Raw genomic sequence first — 24,894 nt, forward strand, 5'->3', positions numbered from 1 at the left:
AGGTTTGGAGTATGGATCCCTTTACCCAGATAGACAGCATAGTACCCAATAAGTAGTTTTTTCCACCCCTTCCCTTCCTTCCTCTGTCCCCACCTACTAGTTTGCAGTGTCTACTATTCCTTTCCTTGTGTGCACATGTGCTCAGTGTTTAGCTCCCACTTATTAGTGAGAGCATGTGGTATTTGGTTTTGTTTTTGTGTTCATCCACTAAGACTTATGGCCTCCAGTGGCATACATGAAAAGAATGAAATTGTGTCCAGCTGCAAAGGACACAATTTCATTCTTTTTTGGGGGTATGTAGTGTTCCACGGTGTATATGTACCACAGTTTCTTTATCTGATCCACTGTTGACGGATACTTAAGTTGATTTCATGGCTTTGCTACTGTGGATAGTGCTACAATGAACATACAAGTGCACACGTCTTTTTGGTGAAACAATTTGTTTTCTTTTGGGTATATACTCATTAATGGGATTACTGGGTTGAATGGTAGCTGTGTTTTTAAGTCTTTTGTGAAATCTCCAAACTGCTTTCCTGATGTCACATTTTCTTCTTTTACTAAGCCACATAATGTGCCCAATTATTTTTGAGGTCTTCATTTTATCTTCAGTGAACTCTCGAATGTCTTTTTTTTTTTTTAAGTTCTATACCCTAGAATCTAGAAAGTGGGATTAGCATGGAAAACCAGATTACAGGAACAGTAGAAATTGTGGGCTGAAAGCATACTTATTTCAGAATGTCTCTGGATCATAGTTTCTGTCTGTATTACATCAGCAATGACAATGTTTTGATTAACTTAGGAAAGGTTGAGTTTTTCTTTTTTTTTTTGGCTCACTGCAAGCTCCGCCTCCCCGGTTCACGCCATTCTCCTGCCTCAGCCTCCCGAGTAGCTGGGACTACAGGCGCCTGCCACCACACCCGGATAATTTTTTGTATTTTTAGTAGAGATGGGGTTTCACCGTGTTAGCCAGGATGGTCTCAATCTCCTGACCTTGCGATCTGCCTGCCTTGGCCTCCCAAAGTGCTGGGATTACAGGCGTGAGCCACCGTGCCTGGTCAAGGTTGAGTTTTTCAAAGTTCTTTCTCAGGAGCATGATTTGATTGGCTACAGTAAGTAGTTGTGGGTGATGCTCAAAGGTCTTCTTCATATACTATCTAGGCCCAGGTGGGTAGATGTACAGGTTGTGGCCTGCACAAGGGCACCAGGCCTGGCAGGATGGAAGTGGAGGCTGAGGTAGAGCCGATGCTCTGGTCATCAAGCTCTATACCCTGAAAGGGGTTGCAACAACTAAAAGAAAGGGATGCCAAAGCCTCTCCATAGTCCTGCATTTGACTTCACTTTAGTACCAGCATGATTTGTGTAGACTCTTGTGTAAGATTAACTAGTTTAAGAAGCAGACCACCACAGTGAAGAAAAAGACATCAAAGGAACTAAGAAACATATTGAATCACAATATGTATGCCCTGGCAAACATAACTCCCTCCAAATGCCTCTTTGTATATTTATTCTTTATTGGTTCAAATCAGACATCAAAGAGTTCATTTAGGGCAGTGACCACATTCATATAATGAGAGTGGAAAAATATTTCAATCAAAAATCAGGTCTTGATTATGGAAATCATACAGGAGTGAAATATTATGAATGTAATGAATATTGGACGACTTTCAATTCTAGGTTTACATGACACCAGAGAATTCATACTGGAAAGAAGAGAGAAGGAATTCTCTAGCTGTGGTAAGTCCTTCGGCTGCTGGTCAAATACCTTTCATCACCAGAGAGCACATACCCAGTTAAATATGTGGTGCAATCAATGTAGAAATATGAGGATTTTATAGAATGGAAGATCCCCATTTGATTCAAGATCCTTAGTAGATTTTTAGCTTATTAAGAACAAATTCCATGTTTTTCTAATTCCATTTTGATTTTACTTGACAAAATATCACTCAACAAGGGCTATTAGTTGAAGCGTTGAAGACATATGAGAAGCCTCCTGCCGCTCAGAGATTTTTGTTTTTCCTAAATGTCTGTTGCCCAAGGCACAGTCCCTTGCCTTTTCTTATGTTGTTTTCTATGCCAAGAAATCTTTCTCCATCTCTTCAGCTTAACACTCTAAAATGTCAGTTTCTTTGTCCAGCTGTCTTTGACTTTTCTAGGATGAGTTAGTCACCGTCTCCAGCCCTACCTTCATACTTTATTCATAAACGTACTACAATTCCTGGCATTATTATGGTTTGTTTATGGCTTGCTATGCCAGTGGATTGTGAATTTTCATTGTTGTTTTAGTTGTTGGATGAATGGATATCTTCACAGTGCTAAGAGAAAATGCTTTTATGTAGTTTGATGTTCTCAGAAACATCTGTAGCCAGAATTTAAAAAGAGAAGAGAGTTTAAATCAGTATTTTTTTAAATTGTGCTCATACTATAATAAAAAGCACTACTGAGAAAGTATGAGACACAGTCCTTTTCCCTAAAAGTAGTAAAAACATGCTGGGTGTGGTGGTTCACACCTGTAATCCCAGTGACACAAGAGGCTGAGGTGAGAGGATCACTTGAGCCCAGGAGTTGGAAGCTGCAGGGAACCAGGACTGCATCACTGCTCTCCAGCCTAGGTAACACAGCAAAACCCCCAATCTAAAAAAATAAAAGTAGTAACAACAGTCTAGTAGGGGAGATAAGGCATGTAAATAAACGACCACTGGGTGAGGCAGAAAAAGTGTACTGAGTGTGTAACGCCAAAGGTTCTTTTGTTTGTTTGTTTTTTGTTTTTTGTTTTTGAGACGGAGTCTCGCTCTGTCGCCCAGGCTGGAGTGCAGTGGTGCGATCTCGGCTCACTGCAAGCTCCGCCTCCTGGGTTCACACCATTCTCCTGCCTCAGCCTCCCGAGTAGCTGGGACTGCAGGCGCCTGCCACCACGCCCGGCTAATTTTTTTTTGTATTTTTTAGTAGAGACAGGGTTTCACCGTGTTAGCCAGGATGGTCTCGATTTCCTGACCTCGTGATCCGCCTGCCTCGGCCTCCCAAAGTGCTGGGATTACAGGCGTGAGCCACCGCGCCCGGCAACGCCAAAGGTTCTTGCTTTAGCCACACCAAAGAATTGGTGTGGCGGCTGCCTGTGGTGAATGATGGAGACACTGACCAAGAGAAAAAATGCTGTAAGCTTTATTGAACAGAGTGACAGTACAAAGCTTCCACAGCATGGAAGGGGTCCCCAGCGGGTAGCCAGAGTTAGATTATGCAGTTGCCTTTTAAACTCTTTAAGGCAGGAAATACGTGCAGAGGGAAGATGTTACCATAGCAAGAAACAAAGGCAGTAAATTATTTTGTGACATGTCTTAGATTTTGAGGAAAATCGGAATTGTAACTTAGGTTTTATCTACTTTATGACCTTGCAGTGGCATGGCAAAGGAGACGGGAATTTACAGGACTTTACAAAGTATGTTTACAAGGAATTGGAATTGGGAGCATAGATGAGGTCCACTGGTCACAGAGAAACGGGCAGTTAACATTCCTTTTAGTTTCAGGGGAGAGGGAAGGGAGACAGGGAGAGAGGACACAGGGAAGCTTATAGCAAAATTTTCACTGTTTATAGCTTTCTATAACTATAGAAAACACATGCACAAATCCTGGTGTTAGGAATATTTTAAGCATATGTTTTCAATATTATTCATCCAGGACAGAAGGAAGTCCTGATGCAGGAAATGAATGAGTTTCATAGCTTTCTGAGCCCCTGCAGGACCCAGGAAGCCCGGCTGGTCCCTCCTCTCAGTCCTCCCTCTAGACAGGACACCCCAACTGCTGTTGGGAACTGGGCAGCGGTCATTCTGGCTACTTTTTGCTGATTAGGGGCAAAGAAGGGGCCCTGCAGTTGTGGTGTCCTCCAGAGGGGAATTTTTTGGCTAGTCGAGGGACCAGCAGGTTGATCCAGGAGTCCTCGATAGAAGCCGTGAGTTGAGCTCATTTGAGGTTCCATTTGTAAGACCATTTGTAGCTTGATGGCCTGGAACCTGGAGGAAACAAATTTGACAAGGAGGTTAAAAATGCAAGGCCCAAAGGCGAGTAATAGTAGGATGGCTGTCACAGGGCCTAGAAAGGGGAGGAGCCAAGGTATCCATTGGTTAAACATATTCCAGGGTCCTGAGTGTTCAAGCTCTTTTTTCTTACTTTTTATCCGTTCTTTTATTCTTTTCGACCTTTTTAGTAATGATTTCTGACTGGTTAACGAAATAGCAACATTCTTTTCCTAAGAAGAAGCAGGTTCCTCCTCTTTCAGCTATTAATAGGTTTAGGGCTCTTCGGTTTTGAAGGACTACCGCAGCTAGAGAATTAAGCTGGCTTTGTAGGGTCACTAGGGAGTCAAAATGCCAGGGAATGCAGAAGAAGGCATCTTTGAAGTCTAGAACAGAACCATTCTGCTTTCTCTGGTATTTGAGAGAGCAGTGTATAGGGGTTGGGTACAGCAGGATATAAAGGAAATTACTGCCTTATTGACGATTCTGAGGTCTTGCACTAGTCACTGATCATTTGGTTTTTGTATTCCTAGGATTGGGGTGTTGCAAAGACTGCTATATTTTCTTACTAAGCCTTGAGCTTTTAAATGTCTAACAATATCCTGTAATCCTTTGTGAGCTTTAGGCCTTAAGGGATGTTGCCTTTGATAAGGAGAAGTGGTGGGGTCTTTTAGCCTGATTTGAACTGGATGGGCATTCTTTGCCTTTCCAAATTGTCCTTCCAAGGGCTAGACTTTAGAGTTGATTCCTTTTTCAAGTAGGGAACAACAAATGGGTAAGTTGTTCCCCATAGTCACGTAGATAATAGCCCCAGCGTTGGCTAATATGTCCCTCCCTAATAAGGGTGTGGGACTTTTGGGCACAACAAGAAAGGCATGTGAAAAGAGAAAAGTCTCCCAATTGCAGTGGAGGAGGTGAGAGAAATACCTGGTTACAGGCTTTCCTAAGATTCCTCAGGTAGTAACGGACTTTGAGGGCAGTTGTTCGAGGCAGGAGATTAAAACTGAGAGGGCCGTGCCAGTGTCCAGGAGGAAGTCCACTTCCTGGCCCTCAATGGTCAAACTTACCCAGGGCTCTGTGAGGGTGATGGCATGAGTTGGCGCTTGCCCCGGGCACCCTCGGTCCTGTTGCTGAATCATCTGGTTGGGCACTTCTGGCCCAGAGGGCCTTTGTTCTCTGGGGCAGTGTGCCTTCCAGTGATTGCCTTGGCATATTGGACATGGGCGAGCGGGCGGTTTGTTTCTGGTTGGACAATTTTTCTTAAAGTGTCCTTGCAAACTGCACTGATAACAAGCCCTACTAGGCAGTTGGCCTGCTCCTCTCTTGGTTCCCTCTTAGCCACCAAGGTTTGCCTGTATGAGGGCCATGACTAAGGCTGCAGCCCTTTTTTTTAATCTCGCTTTTCCCTTTTGGCCAGTTCTTCTTGGTCCCTGTTACAGAACACCGAGGTTGCCAAATTTAATAATGTTTCCAAATTTTGTTCTGGGCCTAACAAACTCCAGACTTCTGGAGTTTTCTCCTAATGTCAGCCACTGATTGGGTGATAAATTTATCCTTTAAAGTGAGTTGGCCTTCTACAGAATCTGGAGTTAGGGAGGTGTGCTTTCTTAGGGGCTCCCTTAGCCTTTCTATAAAAGCAGAGGGGTTTTCCTCTTTTCCCTGTGTAATTGTGGATAGCATTGAGTAGCTCGTAGGCTTTTTCCTAGTCTTCCTCAACTCATCTAAAAGGCAAGTTAGCAAATGCCTGCGGCTCCAATCTCCATGATCTGAGTCAGTATCTTAATGAGGGTCTACAGTGGGGACTGCCTGTTGCCCTGTGGGGAATTTTTCCCTCTCCTCCAGGGCCATTCGATCGTTTACCTGGCTAAGATACCACAGATCCCCAAATTGCCGGGCTGCTGCTAAAGCTACTTCTTTTTCAGTAGGACTTAAGGTCTGATCAAGAAGTAACATGATATCTCTCTATGTTAGATTAAAGGACTGCCCCAATGCCTGCAGGGCATCTATATAGTTATCAGGATCATCTGAGAATTTCCCTAAATCTGCCTTTATTTGTTTTAAATCTGAGAGTGAGAAGGGGGCATGCACATGAATGGGCCCAAATTCTCCTTCTACTGCTTGTAAGGGACATAGTTTTGGTGCCTGGCTCGTGGAGTTTATGTTCTCTTTCCGGTGTGCCTTTAACACTTCGGTAGGGCCAGATGGAGGAGAGTCAGTTGGGGAGGAGAGTGGGGCAGAGGGAAGAGGCCCTGAGTATGGAGGCAACTGTGGGCCTCTGTCATTTGGGCAAAGCTTGCAGGCTTGGCACAGGGCAGTATTGTCATGAAGGGCAAAGAAAGCCTGTGCATAAAGGACTTTACTTCATTTACCTTTCCGTTTACAGAAAAGATCTAGTTGTAGAAGGGTGTTATAATTAATACTTTCCTCAGAGGGCCAAGTTTCTCCATTTTGTAAGGAATACTGTGGCCAGGCAGTGGTACAGAAGAAAATCAGCTGCTTTTTTTTAAGGTTTCAGGGTCGAATTTGTCCCAGTTATTCAGGATACATCTTAAGAGAGTGTCTGGTTTTGAAGGTGTGGTGCCCATCTGGAATTTTAAACACAGGGATGCCTGCACCCCTGGTTAGTCCTGGGACCTGTCTTCCCTTAGGGCATCCCCCAAGGGTCAGGTCCAATTGTGCTCATAGCTCATGGCTGCTTTTCCTGAGCCCTCCATCTACCAGATTTAACCATGCTTACCGGTGGGATGGAAACTTCCCTTGCGCCTGCCATGTGCCCATTGACCACTAAATGGGGCACAAGGACCGTTGGATTTATTGTGGTCCTTTTGCCAACGTGTTCTACCTGTTCCAGGGTGGCAAGGCCTGGGTCAGGGGCACCACTGATGCTTGCATGCTAAGGCCCAATTTACATGGGCCTGGCCATAAAACAGTCCTTTAAGGAGAAATCTCTGAATTAGCGACAGGAGGCTTAGTAAGCTTAAAGGGGGTGGTGCATGTCCTCTAGGCCAGGGCCGAGAGAACAGCTGCTGTACTCTAGCCTTCTGTTCCCACTTGCCATCAAAGGAGTAAGCTCCTCTCTCAAGGCAGTACCAGTATCCTGTGACCCAACTGACTATATTTTCTTTCATTCAGTACCAATTATTGAATGGTTGAAATAACAATTCAACGGCTCTAAGAGCTGTACCCATGCACCACAGATTGTACTTGAGAGGCCCCAAGGAAGGGGAAAGTCTATTTGGGGAGTAATGGAGGAAATGCCCTAAGGCTTCTATTATCCACACGAAAATTACAGACCTGTCTTTAAATTGTCCTGATAGGGGGGCCCATACACTATGGTGGGGAACTGGCCCTTTAAAATAGCCATCAAATGGTGACGCTTGCCTAAACCCTGAAGGGCACCATGAACAGGGATCTTCTGGGCACCACCCCAAGAATTTAAGACTTTTAAATAGGGAATTTTGATCCTGTCTAGTGGGAATAACCTTGCTTGCGAGATGAGGAAAGAAGTCTAGTGAGCAGACATTAGGACCCAGGAGGCAGGGGTCAGAAGATGTGGCTGTCTCACACTCAGTAACCCATGCAGGGGGAGCCTCTGGCAGGGCCATGGTCTCAACCAGGAAATCTGGGAAACTAGAACGTTTGCTGAGCACTCCTGGGTGTACTTTGGGACCACCATGGAAAGTGAAAGAGTTAGAACTGGGTCTAGGCTAACCAACGCTCCCAACCCTGAAGGGTTGGGGTTTGTTAGAGAGCCCTTTTCCAGACAGCCTGACACCTGTGTCTTTAGTCTGGTGGCCACACTAATTGCCTTTAAGTGGCCGACAGGTGCCCAGTTTTTAGCCTCATAATTCTAAGGAAGGACAGGACAGAAAAGCAAGTGAAAGAGGTCCAATCGTACTCACCGTGTGACAATCTACATGTCTTTCCTGGATCTCCTGGCTGGCTTGCCAAAATGTAACATCAAAGGTTCTTGCCTTAGCCACGCCAAAGAATTGGTGTGGCAGCTGCCCCCAGCGAGAGATGGAAACACGGACCAAGAGAAAAAAAGCTGTAAGCTTTATTGAGCAGAGTGACAGTACAAAGCTTCCACAGCGTGGAAGGGGTCCCCAGCGGGTAGCCAGAGTTAGATTATGCAGTTGCCTTTTAAACTCTTTAAGGCAGGAAATATGTGCAGAGGGAAGATGTTACCAGAGCAAGAAACAAAGGCAGTAAATTATTTTGTGACATGTCTTAGATTTTGAGGAAAATCGGAATTGTAACTTAGGTTTTATCTACCTTATGACCTTGCAGTGGCATGACAAAGGAGACAGGAATTTACAGGACTTTACAAAGTATGTTTACAAGGAATTGGAATTGGGAGCATAGATGAGGTCCACTGGTCACAGAAAAACGGGCAGTTAGCATTCCTTTTAGTTTTAGGGGAGGGGGAAGGGAGACAGGGAGAGAGGACACAGGGAAGCTTATAGCAAAATTTTCACTGTTTATAGCTTTCTTGGGGAAGAAAACATGCACAAATCCTGGTGTTAGGAATATTTTAAGCATATGTTTTCAATATTATTCATCCAGGCCAGAAGGAAGTCCTGATGCAGGAAATGAGTGAGTTTCACAACTTTCTGAGCCCCTGCAGGACCCAGGAAGCCCAGCTGGCCCCTCCTCTCAAGTGTGTCAAGGGAAATACAAGTGAAGTGCTATGGAAGAGCAGAAGGGAAGACCTTACATCCTGCTTTGAGTTGGGAGTAGGGGTGTCAAAGAGAAGATATTGACCTTTTGTCAATATTTGGCAGCGTGGTTGGATGGTGGTGTTCTGGGTCTCATTCCTGGAGGCCCAGCTTACAGCTTGCTTGCTCTTGCAACCCTTTCGATAAATTTATAAGCACTCAGATTCTCTGAATAAGGTCTCTTTTAAATTAAATAATGAGAGTATTTTATGGCTCCTGTGACTGACCCTTACCTGATACACTTCCAGTCACAGTCAGAATCAATCTAAAGTCCTTACCAAGGCCTACCAGCCCGGAACCATCCAGCCTTAGACACTCTCTTACTGTCTCTTTCACTGACTCTGCTTAAGCTACATGTCACTTTTGCATTTTTGTTCTTCCCTGAACACACTAAGCTTGCCTTACTTAGGGCTCTGGGACCTGCTGTTCTTATCCTTGTGGATGCATGGCATGACTCATTCACTTGTTTTTCATGTCTCTGCTCAAATATCACTTCTTCATGGAGATCTTCTCTGACTACCTATCTAGAATATCACTCCCTGTCAGCTTGTCCCTTTACCTTCCTTTATTTTTCTTCATTATACCTATTATCTATCATAATTTATATGTGGTTAAAGCCTGTCTGCCCCCGTTGAACAATAAGCTTTTTGCTAATTGCTCTATTCTCAGAGGGTCAAACAATTCTTGGCATACAATAGGTGTTTCATAAATATTCTTTGAATGAATTCTCATTTTACAGAAGAGGAGACCTGAGGCAAAGAATGATTAAGTGACTTATCCAGGTTTACACAGTGAGTGGCAGAGCTGGAGTCTGAATTTAGGTGGTCTGACATGGGAGCGTTTGTTCTTCTGCAGGACACTGCACTGCTTCCCCAGCATAGCCAGCCTTTCTTCAAGCCTGTGTGTACCCCATCTGAAGAAAAACTGGTACTGCTGTTAGAAAAAGAAAAGAAAGAAACATGCTTAAGCATTTGCCTGTCCAAGAGAGGGATGTCCTGACCCACAAACACAACTGCCTGCCCGTGGGGCAGCAGACCCCTGTGGTGGAGACAGGTGGCAGAACAACAACAACAAAAAAAGACGTGGCTCAGCACCCTGCCTGTGAGATCCTGCAAGTAACTCCACCCACTCAGCCTGATTCTAAAACCATTCGTCCCGCTGCTTCCCAACCTGCAAATATACGCAATGCTCTCAAAATTACCCCCTCTCTACTCTACACCTGGATATTATCGAGACAGTCGTGGGATTTTTAAGTACCACAGGGGCTAGTTTTTACTCTTGTTCCATTTTCCTCATTCTTTTTTTCCTTTTTCTCCCTTCTTTCTGTTTCTTTTTTTTCTTTTCTCTTCTCTCCTTACAGTTTAACAAACAAATCCATTCAATGATAATTTTACACATTTAAACACATTAACTTAAATACAGAAATAACAGAAAGTGTTAACTTGTTAATAGTTCCGCTTTAGGCCACCAGAGAGGGAGGTTGATGGCTTTGTGTCACGGGGCCCTTTTGTCACCAGCCTAGGGTTAGGGTCTCTGTCATTTTCTCTCATGCTGTGCTGTGTTGTAGCTCCCTGTGAGTCTCCATGGTGTAGTGAAATGAGCAAGGCTCTGCTGTAAGACAAGTCTGGGCTCAAGTGCTGGCCTACCTCTTATTGGGGTGTCCTTTACCAGCTTTCTTACCTTTCTCAGCCCCCTCTGATCAAAGCTCACTGCAGCCTCAACCTTCTGGGGACAAGCGAGCCTCCCGCCTCAGCCTCCCAAAGTGCTAGGACTACAGGCATAAGTGACTATGCCTGGCCCAGCCTGTTTTCTTATCTGTAAAATTGGAACAACAACAAAAAAGTATTCTTTGTAGAGTTGTGTGAGAATTAGAGATAATGTATGTAAAAAATCTGGCACCAGTAATGAAACACAGTAAAACCACAAAAGGAAAGCAAGTTTTTCCTCTGTTTTCCCTACATTAAAACATAATAACATTAAATGATTATTCTGACTGTATGTGGAATCAATTTGCACAATTCATTTTCTGTACATATATCCTAGCTGTTAGAGATTGAACTACTTTTTTTTTTTTTTTCCTAGACGGAGTCTCGTTCTGTCGCCCAGGCTAGAGTGCAGTGGTGCGATCTCAGCTCACTGCGACCTCCGCTGTCCAGGTTCAAGAGATTCTGCTGCCTCAGCCTCTTGAGTAGCTGGGATTACAGGCACGTGCCACCGCACCTGGCTAATTTTTGTATTTTCAGTAGAGACAGGGTTTTACCATGTTGGTCATGCTGGTCTCAAAACTCCTGACCTCCTGATCCACCTGCCTCGGCCTCCCAAAGGGCTGGGATTACAGTCATGAGCCACCGCACCTGGCCTGAACTACTTTTAAAAATCTTTGTTCAAGTACCTGTTGCAAGATATTTTCATTCAAATGTGATATAAATTAACACTCTATTTTGTTCTATATATAAAAGTTTTCTAAAAGCTAAGACTTTTATAAAGATAAAATAGATCTTTTGTCTGAATTTAAATTTAATCACATAATACTGTGCTATTATAGTCCATTTATATTTAGACTGATATGTCTTCTCCAATATGGAAGGCAAATTGTATAAGGAGCTATCCTATTCTAATTATATGACTTCAGTGTCTTCTATAACAATATTTAGTTGTTAACACTCAGAACTTACTAGGGTGCAGGGAAATGGGTGCTCTTAAACATTCTAATGGAAGTTAAATTGAAGCAGTCTTCTTGAGAGCTACTTGGCTTACAGAGTTCTTTAAAAGTTCACACCCTTGATTCCAATAATTCCACTTATACGAATCTGTTCTAAGAAAATAAGGTGTACGTAAGCTATTATTGAATAAGGATGTTTACCAAAACATCACTTTGAAATAGACAAAAATAGTAAACCTCCTGAATGCTCAACAATAGAAGAATGATTAAGATAAATTATTAGCTCATGAAAAATCATTTTGGGCTTAATGGCACTGGAATATTTTGGGATATAATTATAATTTTAAAAAGCAGAAAAATGTATAATATAATATATAACAAAATATAAAACAATATATAACAATATAAGCATATAATACATATAAAGTAGTATAAAAATAATTAATATGCTGCAATCCCAGTTTTGTGAAGGAAACCCTTTATTTATAGATGCATAGAAAAAAGAATGAAAGGTCGGGCATGGTGGCTCACACCTGTAATCTCAGCACTTTGGGAGGTGGAGGCGGGCAAATTGCCTGAGCCCAGGATATATGGCAAAACCCTGTCTCTACAAAAAATACTAAAGTTAACCAGGAGTGGTGGCACATGCCTATAGCCCCAGCTACTCGAGAGGCTGAGGTGGGTGGATCACCAGGAAATCAAGGCTGCAGTAAGCCAAGATTTCTTCACTGCACTGCAGCCAGGGCATCAGGTGAGACCCTATCTTAAAAAAAAAAAAAAAAAAAAAAAGACAACACATATAGGAAAATGTTAATGTTGAAGGCGGTAGGAATTTTATTTTCTTCTCTGCAATTTTCTGTATTTTCTGTATTTTGTACTATGATGAAAATATGTTATTTTGATAACCAAGAAAATCATTATAAAACAAGGAAAATAAATTTAAGGGATTTGATTTCACCCTTAACTGTAGACTTCAAAGCACCAATCAGCAGGTTGGAGCACCCCACAAGCAAATGGTAAGCTATACGTAAGTCCCACACTCACTGTAGATGCTTCCAGTCACATCTTTCTGGTGCCTAACCCTAACCAGTTCCTGCTGTTACCAAGTGTGAGGCAAGATGAGAAAGGCAGGAGTGCCCATGGAGTGAGTGCCAGCCTCTTCCAGGCTCGGTGCCCAAGAACTATCCCTCAGCATGCACACTCCACTGAATGGTCTGCTTTCAAATTTTCACTCACTCTTTCCTTACACTTTCCACTTCCCTGGGAGGCACTAGTGTCAGGCAACTGTACTAGGCACTGGAAATATGCAGATATATGTTTTGCCTTCCTGGACTTCTGGCGGGAAAAAGAGAAGGAACAATAAACCAACATGCCAGCTGCCACAAAGAGCTGCAAGGGCACCGACACCTTAGCCCAGACTGATTACCAGGACAGGCTTCTTGGAGGAGTTGATGTGTATTCCATAATTCTTCCAAATACACACGTATCTGTGGCCCCTGTGGTGCCACAACTTAGCTTCAAAATTCTTTTACTTGTTCTTAGTCAATTCCATCTCCCATTCTGCTCAGGGAGTTCCAAACCTCCCCCACTTTCCTCACCTAGCTCACAACCTCCTCCCCTCAGCAGCCAAGCTCACCCTTCCAGAAAAACTTGCAGTCTTCTTTTTTGTATGCCAATCAGAATGACATAATTGCCATTTTTCCATTTTTCCCTTCACTACCAGGAAACTCAGTGTCAAAATTAGAGCTCAATTGCTATTTTATCCCAGATTCTCTGGAATAAAATCTCTCCTAAAAGGTTTGCAATTTTTAACAGAGATAACACAATTTCATTATCAAGACTAGGGCCCTCATATATCAACTACGTCAACTCTTTCCTAACCCTACTTTTCTATTTCTGTACCTTCTTTCCTTCCTTCCTACCCTCCGGTCTCAGAGGAATTAACTCACTTATTTATTTATTTATTTTTGATATGGAGTCTTGCTCTGTCACCCAGGATGGAGGGCAGTGGTGCGATCTCAGCTCACTGCAATCTCCGATTCCTGGGTTCAAGGGATTCTCCTGGCTCAGCCTCCTGAGTAACTGGGATTACAGGTGCCTGCCACTATGCCTGGCTAATTTTTATATATATATTTTTAGCAGAGACGGGGTTTCACCATGTTGGCCAGGCTGGTCTCGATCTCCTGACCTCAAGTGATCCGCTTGCCTCAGCCTCCCAAAGTGATGGGATTACAGGCATGAGTCACCACGCCTGGCCGGAATTAACTCAAATTTGTAAGTACCGCAGGTGACCTCCAATGGAGTTTCTTGGCTTGACTTCCTTGCCTATCTATAACCTTGCTATTTGCATAATTATTGTCTATAAACATGTGAATAACTCTGTCTAGTGGGCAGACAACCATTCTCTTCCCCACCCTAACCATTCCCATGGAAAAAGCCAGTTTTGCAGTTGTTTATTAAATTCCTTTCAACATTCCTTTACAGTATATAAATTCATGGTTCTCTGATTTCAAATCTGTTGCACCATCTTTGCAATTCCCTCACTAAATAATATACAATAATAGTCTTTAACATGTCTTCTCTTTATTTCTATGAGAGTTATGATTTTCCTTTTTAAAAAATTATTCTTGGCAGTGTGCAGTGGCTCATGCCTCTAATCCCAGCACTTTGGGAGGCCGAGGCAGGCCGATCACCTGAGGTCAGGAGTTCGAGACCAGCCTGGCCAACATGGTGAAACCCCGTCTCTACTAAAGAATACAAAAGTTAGCCGGGTGTGGTGGCGGGCGCCTGTAATTCCAGCTACTCGGGAGGCTGAGGCAGGAGAATCATTTGAACCCGGGAGGCGGATGTTGCAGTGAGCCAAAATCGTGCCACTGGAATCCAGCCAGGGTGACAGAGCAAGACTTTGTCTCAAAAAATAAATAAATAAATAAACACAAAATAAAAAATTATTCTGACACTTAGATAAGCTTTTGGAAGATGAAGTCTATATTTTCTAGTTCCACTTTCTCACTTTCTATTTCAATTTTAGTTACCCACTGAAATCTATCTGTGCAGCCCATTCCCTGCAAACAAACCTCAATAGTGTACTGAAACCATTCTGGAAAGGGTCAAAAATAGCAAATACTTCTCGGTTTTATCTTTCTGTCATTTGCTGCATTTAGTACTATAAAATCTGAGTAATATACTAGCAGGAGAGACAAAGACTATCTCTCATGGCCTCATTTGTGCAACCAAAATTATTCCAGCCACAGATGTTTCTGACCTGTTCCTGTTTCAGTGTTTTACGTGAATTCTTTCTTTTTGCTTTTTTTCTAAATCCTGGGGGAGGAAGCTGAAATTAAACAGTGCAGATGTCTGTGTAATCACAACTGTCTCTCTCTTTCTAAAGTTATAAAAGTGCCTCATCCTGTTAGGGAGAACTTCCCAGTTATGCAGCTGAACATCTTGAAGCTTTATATTTTCTAAAAATAATACGGTCTTTTCCCATAAAATCTTCCAACATTGTCCTTTATTAAAAACAAACAGACAAAATACTTCCTTTAGGTTTTTTTTTTTTTTATTTTTGGACGGAGTCCTGCTCTGTCACCCAGGCTGGAGTGCAATGGTGTGATCTTGGCTCACTGCAACCTCCGTCTCCCGCGTTTGAATGATTCTTCTGCCTCAGTCTCCTGAGTGGCTGGGATTACAGGCGTGCACCACCATGCCTGGCTAATTTTTGTATCTTTAGTAGAGACGGGGTTTTACCACATTGGTCAGGCTGGTCTCGAACTCTTGACCTCAGGTGATCTGACTGCCTCATCCTCCCAAGGTCTCAAATCTCTTCCCTATCTGTACACACTCTTAGAGGATTTTATCTCATCTCAAGACTTTAAATCTGGGCCCTATACTGAAGACTCCTAAATGCATATTCCAGCTCAGACCACTCTTGGAACTCCAGATTTGCGTGACTGATTACTACTTAATATCTCCTTGGACATCTAAAACCACCTCAAACTCAAGATGTCTAAAATTGAGCTCCTGATCTTCTCCCACCACCTCCTAAACTTCATTCCTTCCTCAGATTTACCCATCTTAGCAAAAGGCAGCTTCCTTCATCTTTCTGTTTGCTCAGGTCAAAAGCTCTAGTCATCCTTCCTCCCCACCCCACCCCCTTCTCTTACTCATTATGTCCCATCCCTCAGCAAATTCTGTTGGCACTACTTCAAAATGTGTCCAGACTCCACTATTCTCACCACTGCCACTACCACCACTCTGTTTCAAGCTGCCATTGTCTCTTGCTTGGATTGTGGCATCTTACGTGATTTCTTTACTTTTTACCCTTAACCTGAACTATGTATTCTTAACATAGCAGCCAGAACAATTTTTATAGAACACAAGTCAGATTGTGTCCCTCTTTTGCTCAAAACCCTCCAATGACTACCCACCTCTTGCACAGTTAAAGCCGGAGTCCCCAGAATGGCTTTAAGACGCTACAGAATCTGCCTCTATTTTCTGGCAGGGATCTGGACCTTATCTCCTACTTCTACTTCTTTACCATTCCAGATCAGGGACTCAATTTTGGTCATGTTGAGTTTGATGTGCCTTTCAGATTTCCAAGGGCCTCCTTGCTCTTCCTTTAATACACTGAGCATGCTCTCACCTGGAAGTTTTTGTACTCCTGATCTCTCTACATGAAAGGTCATTTGCCTGGGTATTTGCAGGGCTTGCTTTCTTCCCTTCTTTCAGGCTTTTGTTCAAATATCACTTTCTCAGTGAAACCTGCCCTCACTACCTTGTATAAAATCACAACTGCCCCCCAGCCCTACACTCTGGCCCTCACTATCCGATTCTCTGCTGCTCATTTCTCCATAGCACTTGTCATTGCCTAACATTCTATGCATTTTACTTTTGTTTATTGCCTTTCTCCACAGAGAAGGCTATCTAAGCTGCAGAGTTGACCATGTTCCTCCTCATTGAAAGGCAGCACAATGTCATGTTCATGATCCCAGGTTATGGAGTCTGACGGCCTGGGTCTGAGCCCTGGTTCCATCACTTAACCTTTCCCTGCCTTTTAAAGTATAAATATAAAATAAGAATAAGTAAAATGAAGATAATAAAAGAATCTTTCTCATAGCCTTGAAGTAAGGACTAAATATCACAGTGCGTTTGAAGTGCTTAGAACAGTGCCTGACACATAGAAAGTGCTCAGTAACTGTTACCTATTGTTGTATGTACTGGGTACTGGGGTCTCTGTTCAAGACTCCCTCATCAAGCTTATTCCCCTATCCCAACTGCTGAGAATATTAGCATTCCACCCTGGGAACTGCCCTTAGCATCAAATAACCACTTCAGAGAACAACTTTGCTTAAGCTCCAGTCTCTCTCAGGTAATGGCCAATAGTAAATGACTGGCTCGTGCAAAGATACTAATACAAAGGTCCTGCCCCATTGCCTCAATCTGGGACAACTCTAAGGGTCATCTCACATCTCCTTTTAGAATGAGCTGAGGCTTCAGAGACAACTGCATTACAAGTCAGCTCCTCCTTCTGCCCAATCCTGCCTTCCTTACAGATGTATCTCACAAGAACACTCCCCAGTAAGCTTGCTGCACACCACTTCCTGTCTCAGAGTCTGTTTCCAGGGAACCCAATCTAAGGCACTGTATGAATCTCTCAATGATCCTTGCGGGATAATCATCTCAATCTTTAGGATAGTATATGAGGTTTTCATGAGCTGATCCCATTCTCTCCCTCTCTACCTTCAACTCTCACAATTCCCCATTTTGTACTTTTTCTGTAAGGCCCCCTCCATGGTGTTCACTGCCTTGATCAAGCATGTTATACACTTTACTTATAATGTTATAATGTACTTATAATTTCTTCCTGACCAGTTCTTCCTCATTCTTGCAGACTCAGCCCCTGTCTTCCAGAAAACCTAAATCCAGGCTTAATCCAGTCTGAAAGTCCCTCCTGTATACTCTTATAGCACTTTGTTTATATTTTTTAATCAAACCACTTACTATATTAAACTAAAATTATACAGAATATTATTAATATAGCAACAGTTTGATAGTTATTATAAGGAGGTCTACTAATTCAGCATATGAAGAATTACTTATAATTTTACTGTAGTTTTGGGGAGAGGAAGGAAGAAGGATAAGGATCAAATTTGTTTATCAGCTACAAGTCTAATTTTTTTTTTAATTAAAATGAAGTCTTGTACTGGTCTTAACCACAGGAATGTTTTGGCTTTTAGTATTACCAAACACTGTTCCCAAAGCAAAATAAAGTAGTTTCTAATGAGTGGATCTTGGAAATAAATACATCTTTGCCTGGTGTTGGTGGGGCCAGGGGGGTGTCAGATGATGAGATTCAGACCCCTGCTTTTGTGACAAGAATAAGGTGAGGACAATGTATGAGGATGCAGTCTTGATCACTGGTTTGGGCAAAAATGGGATGAATACTTACTGCTGATGTGCTATCTTCTTTCTCTTCTGATAATGCTCTAAAATAAAAAAAACTCTGTGTCCTGTTCAGAAGATATGGTGAAGATCAAAGAAAAGGAGGCTAAGATTGTATCTTTTGCCAGCCCATCCAACCTAACAAAGAATGTACAAATGGTACTTTATTGCCTTGGTTCCAGGGGATGGGAGATAGGGCAAGAATTTGGTAGTGCTTCCTTCTCTTTTCCTTTTTTATTCTCTTTTATTTTTCATTCTTTCTACATGTCTGGTATTAATTTGGTAATTTGGGTACATAAGGAGGGATCGGCTTGAAGAGCTTCCCCCACCCTAATGCTCTGGCTCAAGGGCACTGCAGAATATTCAAGCAAAAATGTAGCCTACTCTGCTTTTTGCTCCAAATGACAAAATGCAGCTAACAGCAAGTTCCGATTTTATACATTTATAATCCAGGCACTGAGAAGTTGACTTAAATCTCATGGTCCCTAGTCCACTGGCCCATGGGCCAGGTGCCCACCTCTGGTCCAGTCAACTATGGCTAGGGCATTGAGTCATGGAGTATTTATGGGGCAGCTCCCACTGTCATAACATGGAAGTCAGAAGAGACAATTCCTGAAATAAAGGGACAAGGATCAGAGAATGTATTGTTAGAATTGTTCTTGCAGAAAATGTTTGAGATTTTTCCACAATGTTTACCAGATACGAGTTAAAATGGGAAGATGTACACATATCAGCCCTGTGTATTTCTGCTTTCTCAAAGAGACTCCATATTTTGAATATTCAAAGAGACTGTTACTTCTTGCATATTTTATTTACATGGCAAGTCTTGCCCTCTGAGAAGGAATACGTGACTTGGTGAGTTAGTGGGATAGGGGGTTGTTTTTGTTTCATCACTCTATGTTTAGATTAGGAGAAAGCTTCACCTACATCAGGAACACGTGCTTTGGCAGTTGACATTTCTGTGTCTTTCTGCTGATTAATGAACTTTCATTATCTGAATTTTTGGTAAATGTAAATTATAATTTACTAATGTCTTTATGAATACACCCAATTAATGCCTAAGCCAGCCTGGCAAGTAGTACAGAAGCATCACAACCATAAGTAAAACCAAAACTTAAAACAGCCAGGTTGCTGCTCTCCTGCCAGGAAGTTCATAGAAAATAAAATAGAATGATTTATTTCATCTTGCTCAACGTGAGCTTGTGTATTCTTCCCTAAAGAGTGCCAGACTGGGAGTTGTAATTGTTTATAATCTAAGTAGCTGCTAACTAGCTGTGACACTAGACCAGTCACACCAGTCACAATTGCTCTGGCTTCAGTTTTCCCATCTGTGAAATAAACTGATTAGAACAGATGTTTAAGGGTCCGCCCAGCTTCAGAAATCTCATTCCACTAATTGTGAGTTTCAGAGAGGCTCTTTGCCAGAGAATAGTTATTTGCAGGATGAACATCTATTATAAAAGCAGAAGAAAAAGTAGTAAAGAATATTTAACTCTCCAAAATACAACCAGGCAAACTTAACAAGGCAAAACTCAGTTTATCAGAAGTCACTGCAGTCAGGGAGTAGAGCATCTTGACAGAATCAAGGAAGAGGAATCAGAGAATTGTATAGGATTTAGTTTAGGGGATCTGGGCTTAAGGGTCTTATGGGAGATATTTCAAAATGGGGAATACACATGCCTATAATCCCACCACTTTGGAAGGCCCAGGTGGGAGGAGCTCTTGAAGCCAGGAGTTCAAGACCAGCCTGGGCAAAAAAATGAGACCCTGTATCTAATTCTCCCCCAAAAAATTATTAATTAGCTGGGTGCACTGGCCTGTGCCTATAAACCCAGCTACTTAGGAGGCTGAGATGGGAGGATTGCTTGAGCCCAGGAGTTTGAGGCTGCAGTGAGTTGTGATTGCATCACTGCATTCCAGCCTGGGTGACAGAGTAAGACCTCGTCTCTAAAAACATAAAAATAAAGTAACAATAATAATAATAAACACCAAACTGGGGAACAGATCGGGATTGGGCAAGTTTATGAAATAATAGTTTAGGGTTGGTAGGCATAATGAGATGAAACTTTTGAAGTGACTCTTGATATATAAACCATGGTTTGATAAGGGAGCTTTATCCAGGTAAGCAGACTTCTCTCAGATGATCTGATTTGCAGGGATTTCCTGAAGCAAACAGTGAAGTTATTTATTGGTTTATGGTCTTATCTTCTCTGGACAAATTTTCCTGGAACAAATAACTAAGTTATGTTGACAGAGGTGGTCTCGGTTCTTAGGCCTTATAGTTATATCATATTGATGCGGGTGGCTGCAGTTCTCATGAATTTTGAGTTAATATATAGAAGATAATAGCCTGTAGCTATTATAGAAATAGAAGAAAATAGCCTGTAGCAGAAAAGTGTTTGATGAAAGTGACACTTCTGGCCTATTTTGAGTTCCATACTCAAATATTCTACTTTCTGCTCGATATCTTTTCTTGGATGTATTATATATTTATCAGATTACAAATGGAACAAATAACAAATTCTAAAGAGAACTCCCCCGATATTCTCCGTCTCAGTAAACAGTACCACCATCCACCCAGCTATTTAAATCAAAAACCTAGGAGCGGCTCTTTCCTCATACCCCCACGTGCCATAACAAGTCTTATTGGTTGGACCTCCAAAATATATATCCAACTCAACCACTTAACATCTTCAACGTTAAAACCCTAGTTCAAGCCATCATTATCTCTTGTCCAGGCACAGAGTCATTATATTATGATATTCCACACTGCTCTTTATTTTTCTAGAATATGCGTGTTTATTTCCATATCAAGGCTCTTGTGTTTGTCTACCCTGTCTAGGTCACTGTTCCTCTAGATCTTCCTGTGGCTCCTCCTCATTGTTAAAAATGCATCATTGAAATCCTTTATTGAATCACCCTAACTAAAGTTGACATCTCTCCCCTGTCACTTTATCCCGTTGCCACATTTTAGATATTTTAGAGTAGCTAGCAATTTCTGAATCTATATTATTCTTAACTTTGCCTCCTTGTTTCATGTTTGTCTCTGCTCAGCAAATATAAACTCCATGAGGGGACAGAGCTCACCTGCCATATAAGAGATGCTGTATCCCCACTGCCTTGAACAGAAGCTGGCACATAGTAGATTCTCAGGAAATAATTGAATGAATAGATGGATGAAAGTATGGGTGAGCATATGAATTATTTAAAAAGTAATAGCCAAAGATGCTAAGTATATAATCTCTCCAATCTCGTTAATGGCTTAACTTGCTTATCTCATCATTTAAATTATATTAAATGCCACCTCTCATCCAGTGAATCCCAATGTTAAGTAATGAGATTCTTTTCATGATGAAATTGAGTGCTATCAAATTCATAATATGTATTTTTATGGAACTACTCAAAGAGGCAGGAAAAGGAGAATGGTTAGTTATGAGAGATTCTGGGAACATCTGAATGTTTAACTGTAATGAGTGGTTTAGAGCTAAGACCAAAATCACTAGGATAGCTTGCCTTAAAATTTAAGAACCTCTCTGACTTAATAGTATTTATTTGTTTATTTACACAGACACTAAATGTTAAAATAGCTTTCTGGGGGTTCACATGTACATTTAAAATACCATTTTAAAATCTCAGAATGTAAATTGAATTTTAGTAGTTAAAATAAAATATACTAAGTTTTATATGCACTCTACTCATGCAACTTAAAGAGAGTTGGTTTTCACCTGCTGAGGGGCTCCCCCAGACAGTACTCTGGGATGTAGCCCTTGGCTGTGGTCTAACGTCATAGAGTTTCATAAATCAAGAAAGCATAGTGCCACAGTGCCAGAAAGTGAATACTAGTGAAGGTAAATCTCAGAGAGCTGATGGAGAATTTGGGAAGCCTGTCAATTTCATATAAGTTTCAATAGATTGAGAGTATATTTTTCACACTATAGAACTAGGCCAGAAAATTCTTAATAAATATTTATTGAGCACCTAGTACCTTCCAGACACTGAACTGGCAATGAGAACATTAGTATTTTTTTTTAAGTCATAGTCCTTGCCCTTTGGGTTTGCATTGTTAAGTGATCATACATTTGGGGACCTAAACAGGGTCTAAATCACCTAGGGCTTCATGTCTTAACATTTGAAGTTTGAAATTGATTCTGAGAGCAATAAGAAGCTGTTGAAGGATTTAAGCGGCAGAGTAGCAGAGTGACATGATTTGATTTTCATTTTACAAAGCATAGTCGCTCTGTTGGAATTTTAGAGTGTGAGATTCCACCAACGTGGGAGGTTGGTAGTGGAGGTCAGAGGCAAATAAACTGTAAACCATTTAGAAGACTATTGTCATAAACCAAGTCAAGAGATGATGGTGTCCGGAATTAAGAGAGTTACAATAGAGTGATACAACCATGGAAATACTAAGATTGAGAATTTATAGAACCCAGTGAATACCTTCATTTTGTTATATTATTTTTTTAGAGACAGAATTTCACTCTGTTGCCCAAACTGGCCTTGAACTCCTGGGTACAGGTGATCCTCCTGCCTCAGCCTCCCAGGTAGCTAGGACTGCATCCTGACTTCCAGTGAATTATTTGATAAAAGGGGGTACATAGCCAGGGAGAAGAAGGAGTCAAGATTGAAGCCTGGTTTGGCAGAGAAAAGAAAAAGTTCATAAAAAGGATTTTGCCTTTTGTTTATTATTTTTGAAGCTTTACATACTATAGTTTTTGGAGGTAACTTTTTTTTTTTTTTAGATGGAGTTTTGCTGTTGTCACCCAGGCTAGAGTGAAGTGGCATGATCTCGGCTCACTGCAACCTCTGCCTCCCAGGTTCAAGTGATTCTCCTGCCTCAGCGTCCTCAATAGCTAAGATTACAGGGGTGCACCACCACGCCTGACGAATTTTGTATTTTTAGTAGAGACGGGGTTTCACCATGTAGGCCAGGCTGGTCTTGAACTCCTGATCTCAGGTGATCCGCCCACCTCAACCTCCCAAAGTGTTGAGATTACAGGTGTGAGCCACTGCACCCCACCTGAAGTTAATAGTTATTACAAACAAGCATTTAAAAGAAATTGTTACTGTATTAATTTCTTCCAAAAAAATTTAGTGCTGTAAATTATGCTTGTGGTTAGAAATCAGCAAATAGCAAGAAGGGAACTACTGTTTATTACAAATTTCCTTATGGTTCCACTTTTTAACATTTTAAGTGAGTTAATTAATATATTTAACAACAAGACTGGTAAAAATACCGATACTTCACATGTGTACACTGAGCAAACTCTGTGTGGTTGGCAAATGTATAGTTCCCAAGTTTTAAAAGGATGCTCTGCATGTGAACTCAGTGGTAGCAGTGATAAGACCACCCACATTGGTTTTATACAGACAAACTAAATTATCCATATTAGAAATGTTCTAACCATAAACTTTTCTAATTGTTACGTTCTAAAAAAGCACCCTTCAATTAGACAAATAATTGCATTCAGTCAATTCTTTCAAACGTCATCTATACAGCAATTTAAATAGTCTCTGAAATTTAAAAAAATTATGACTCTTCTTTTATAAAAAGCAAATAAGGGAAACAGACCTTTCTATTTTATCCATAGGTATAAAAGAGTGATCATTATTACTGTGTTAAATATTTCTCAGTGGACCTTCTACACCAAGACATGATTACTCAAAATAAACCCATGGTTGCGTGTACTTACATTTTGAGCAGAGTTTTTACAGTTTCTGAATTATTTCAATTGGTATTTTATAATGCAATTACTTTATAAGCCTTTGCTCATTAAAAAGATTTTCTAAGTAAATATTCAGATATTTATGTAATTTGTGTATGGGCAATACATTAGGGTAGTCATGAAGTGAGGCTCATAAACTTAGAAATACTATTGTCATATAGGTATAAATGTATGAACTGTATAAGAAATGGGTGCACTTATACATATGCAAAATAAGCTTTAAAAGACTGTCTCATTGCCTGAGGAAGCCATGGCTATGGTCTAATTGATTACGTTAATATTTTCAAAAGATAAGAATTAATAAACATACAAAAACATGATAATAAAGGTGAGCCTTATCCCTAATATTTAGTTTGTCTCAGTCCATGGACAGTGGGAGCCTGACAAAGACTGTCCTGTTGGGCAGCTCCGGAATTTCCTGTGGGAGGGACTTATGGGGAGACAGTCTCCGCACTAGGAGGAGCTAGAAGCCTGTCTTGAAACTGCATTTGCAAATAGGCACACTGTTTTTATTTCAATCTCGCTGTTATTTGGGTTACTTTAGGGGTGTTGAAGGAGATTTGGAAGAGGCCAAAGTGCTGTCAGGCCATCTTTTGGTGCTACCATTGGCTAACCCTCTATTGTATTACAGAGCTGCAGCTCTTAGGTCTTAGGTTATCCTGGGAGCACTGGGATTTAGAAGAATGTGTCTCTCCAAGATCTTTTTGGATAATTTTTAAAAAGGAAAAAAAGAGTTTTCCTTGGTTTACCATACCTGCTATAACATTTATTGGCATGGCACTTTCATACTATTATACTACTTATCTGTATTTTAGTTTGCTCCTCTGCAAATGAGTATAATCATAACTTGATGAAAGGTTTAGTTTTGAGGATCCAGACTGAATGTCTAAAATGTCTAGTACATAGCAAGCAATAAAAAAAGATAGCTATTATTAAAATACCTCAATAGATTAAACACTTAAGTCGTTTTGTCAATCAATAAATATTTCTTGAATACTTTATTAGTTTTCTATTACTGCTTTAAAAAATCACCAAAAAACTTACTACTTTAAAACAGCATAAATTTCTTATAGTTCTGGAAGTCAGAAATCCAAAGTGAGTCTTGCTGGGAAAAAATTAAGATGTCAACAGGGCTGCATTCTTTCTGGAAGTTCTATCTGATTCTTTGCTTTTCCAGCTTCTAAATACTATACTTGATTTGTAATCCCCAGCCAGCAATCACATATTTGGGCCTCTGCTTCTGCCATCAATCTTCTTCTCTGACTCTGATACTGCTGCTTCCATCTTATCTTTGTGATTACATTGAGCCTACTGGATAATCCCAGATGATCTCCCTATCT

At 41.3% G+C, this 24,894-nt stretch overlaps 1 protein-coding gene across 4 annotated transcripts in view; it reads left to right on the plus strand.

Annotated features, from left to right (window-relative positions):
- ZDHHC17 (zinc finger DHHC-type palmitoyltransferase 17) overlaps positions 1-24,894 on the plus strand; it is a 296,534-nt gene that overhangs the window by 132,408 nt on the left and 139,232 nt on the right. For all 4 annotated transcript variants that reach the window (XM_063785936.1, XM_063785935.1, XM_063785937.1 and 1 more), the window contains one exon: positions 1,675-1,734. In XM_063785936.1, the coding sequence (XP_063642006.1) occupies positions 1,681-1,734 (54 nt within the window). In that variant the 5' untranslated portion in view covers positions 1,675-1,680. The remainder of the gene's footprint in view (positions 1-1,674; positions 1,735-24,894) is intronic.

The sequence above is a fragment of the Pan troglodytes genome, chromosome 10 (genome assembly GCF_028858775.2).
Source record: "Pan troglodytes isolate AG18354 chromosome 10, NHGRI_mPanTro3-v2.0_pri, whole genome shotgun sequence".
In the NCBI taxonomy this organism is placed as follows: Eukaryota; Metazoa; Chordata; class Mammalia; order Primates; family Hominidae; genus Pan; species Pan troglodytes.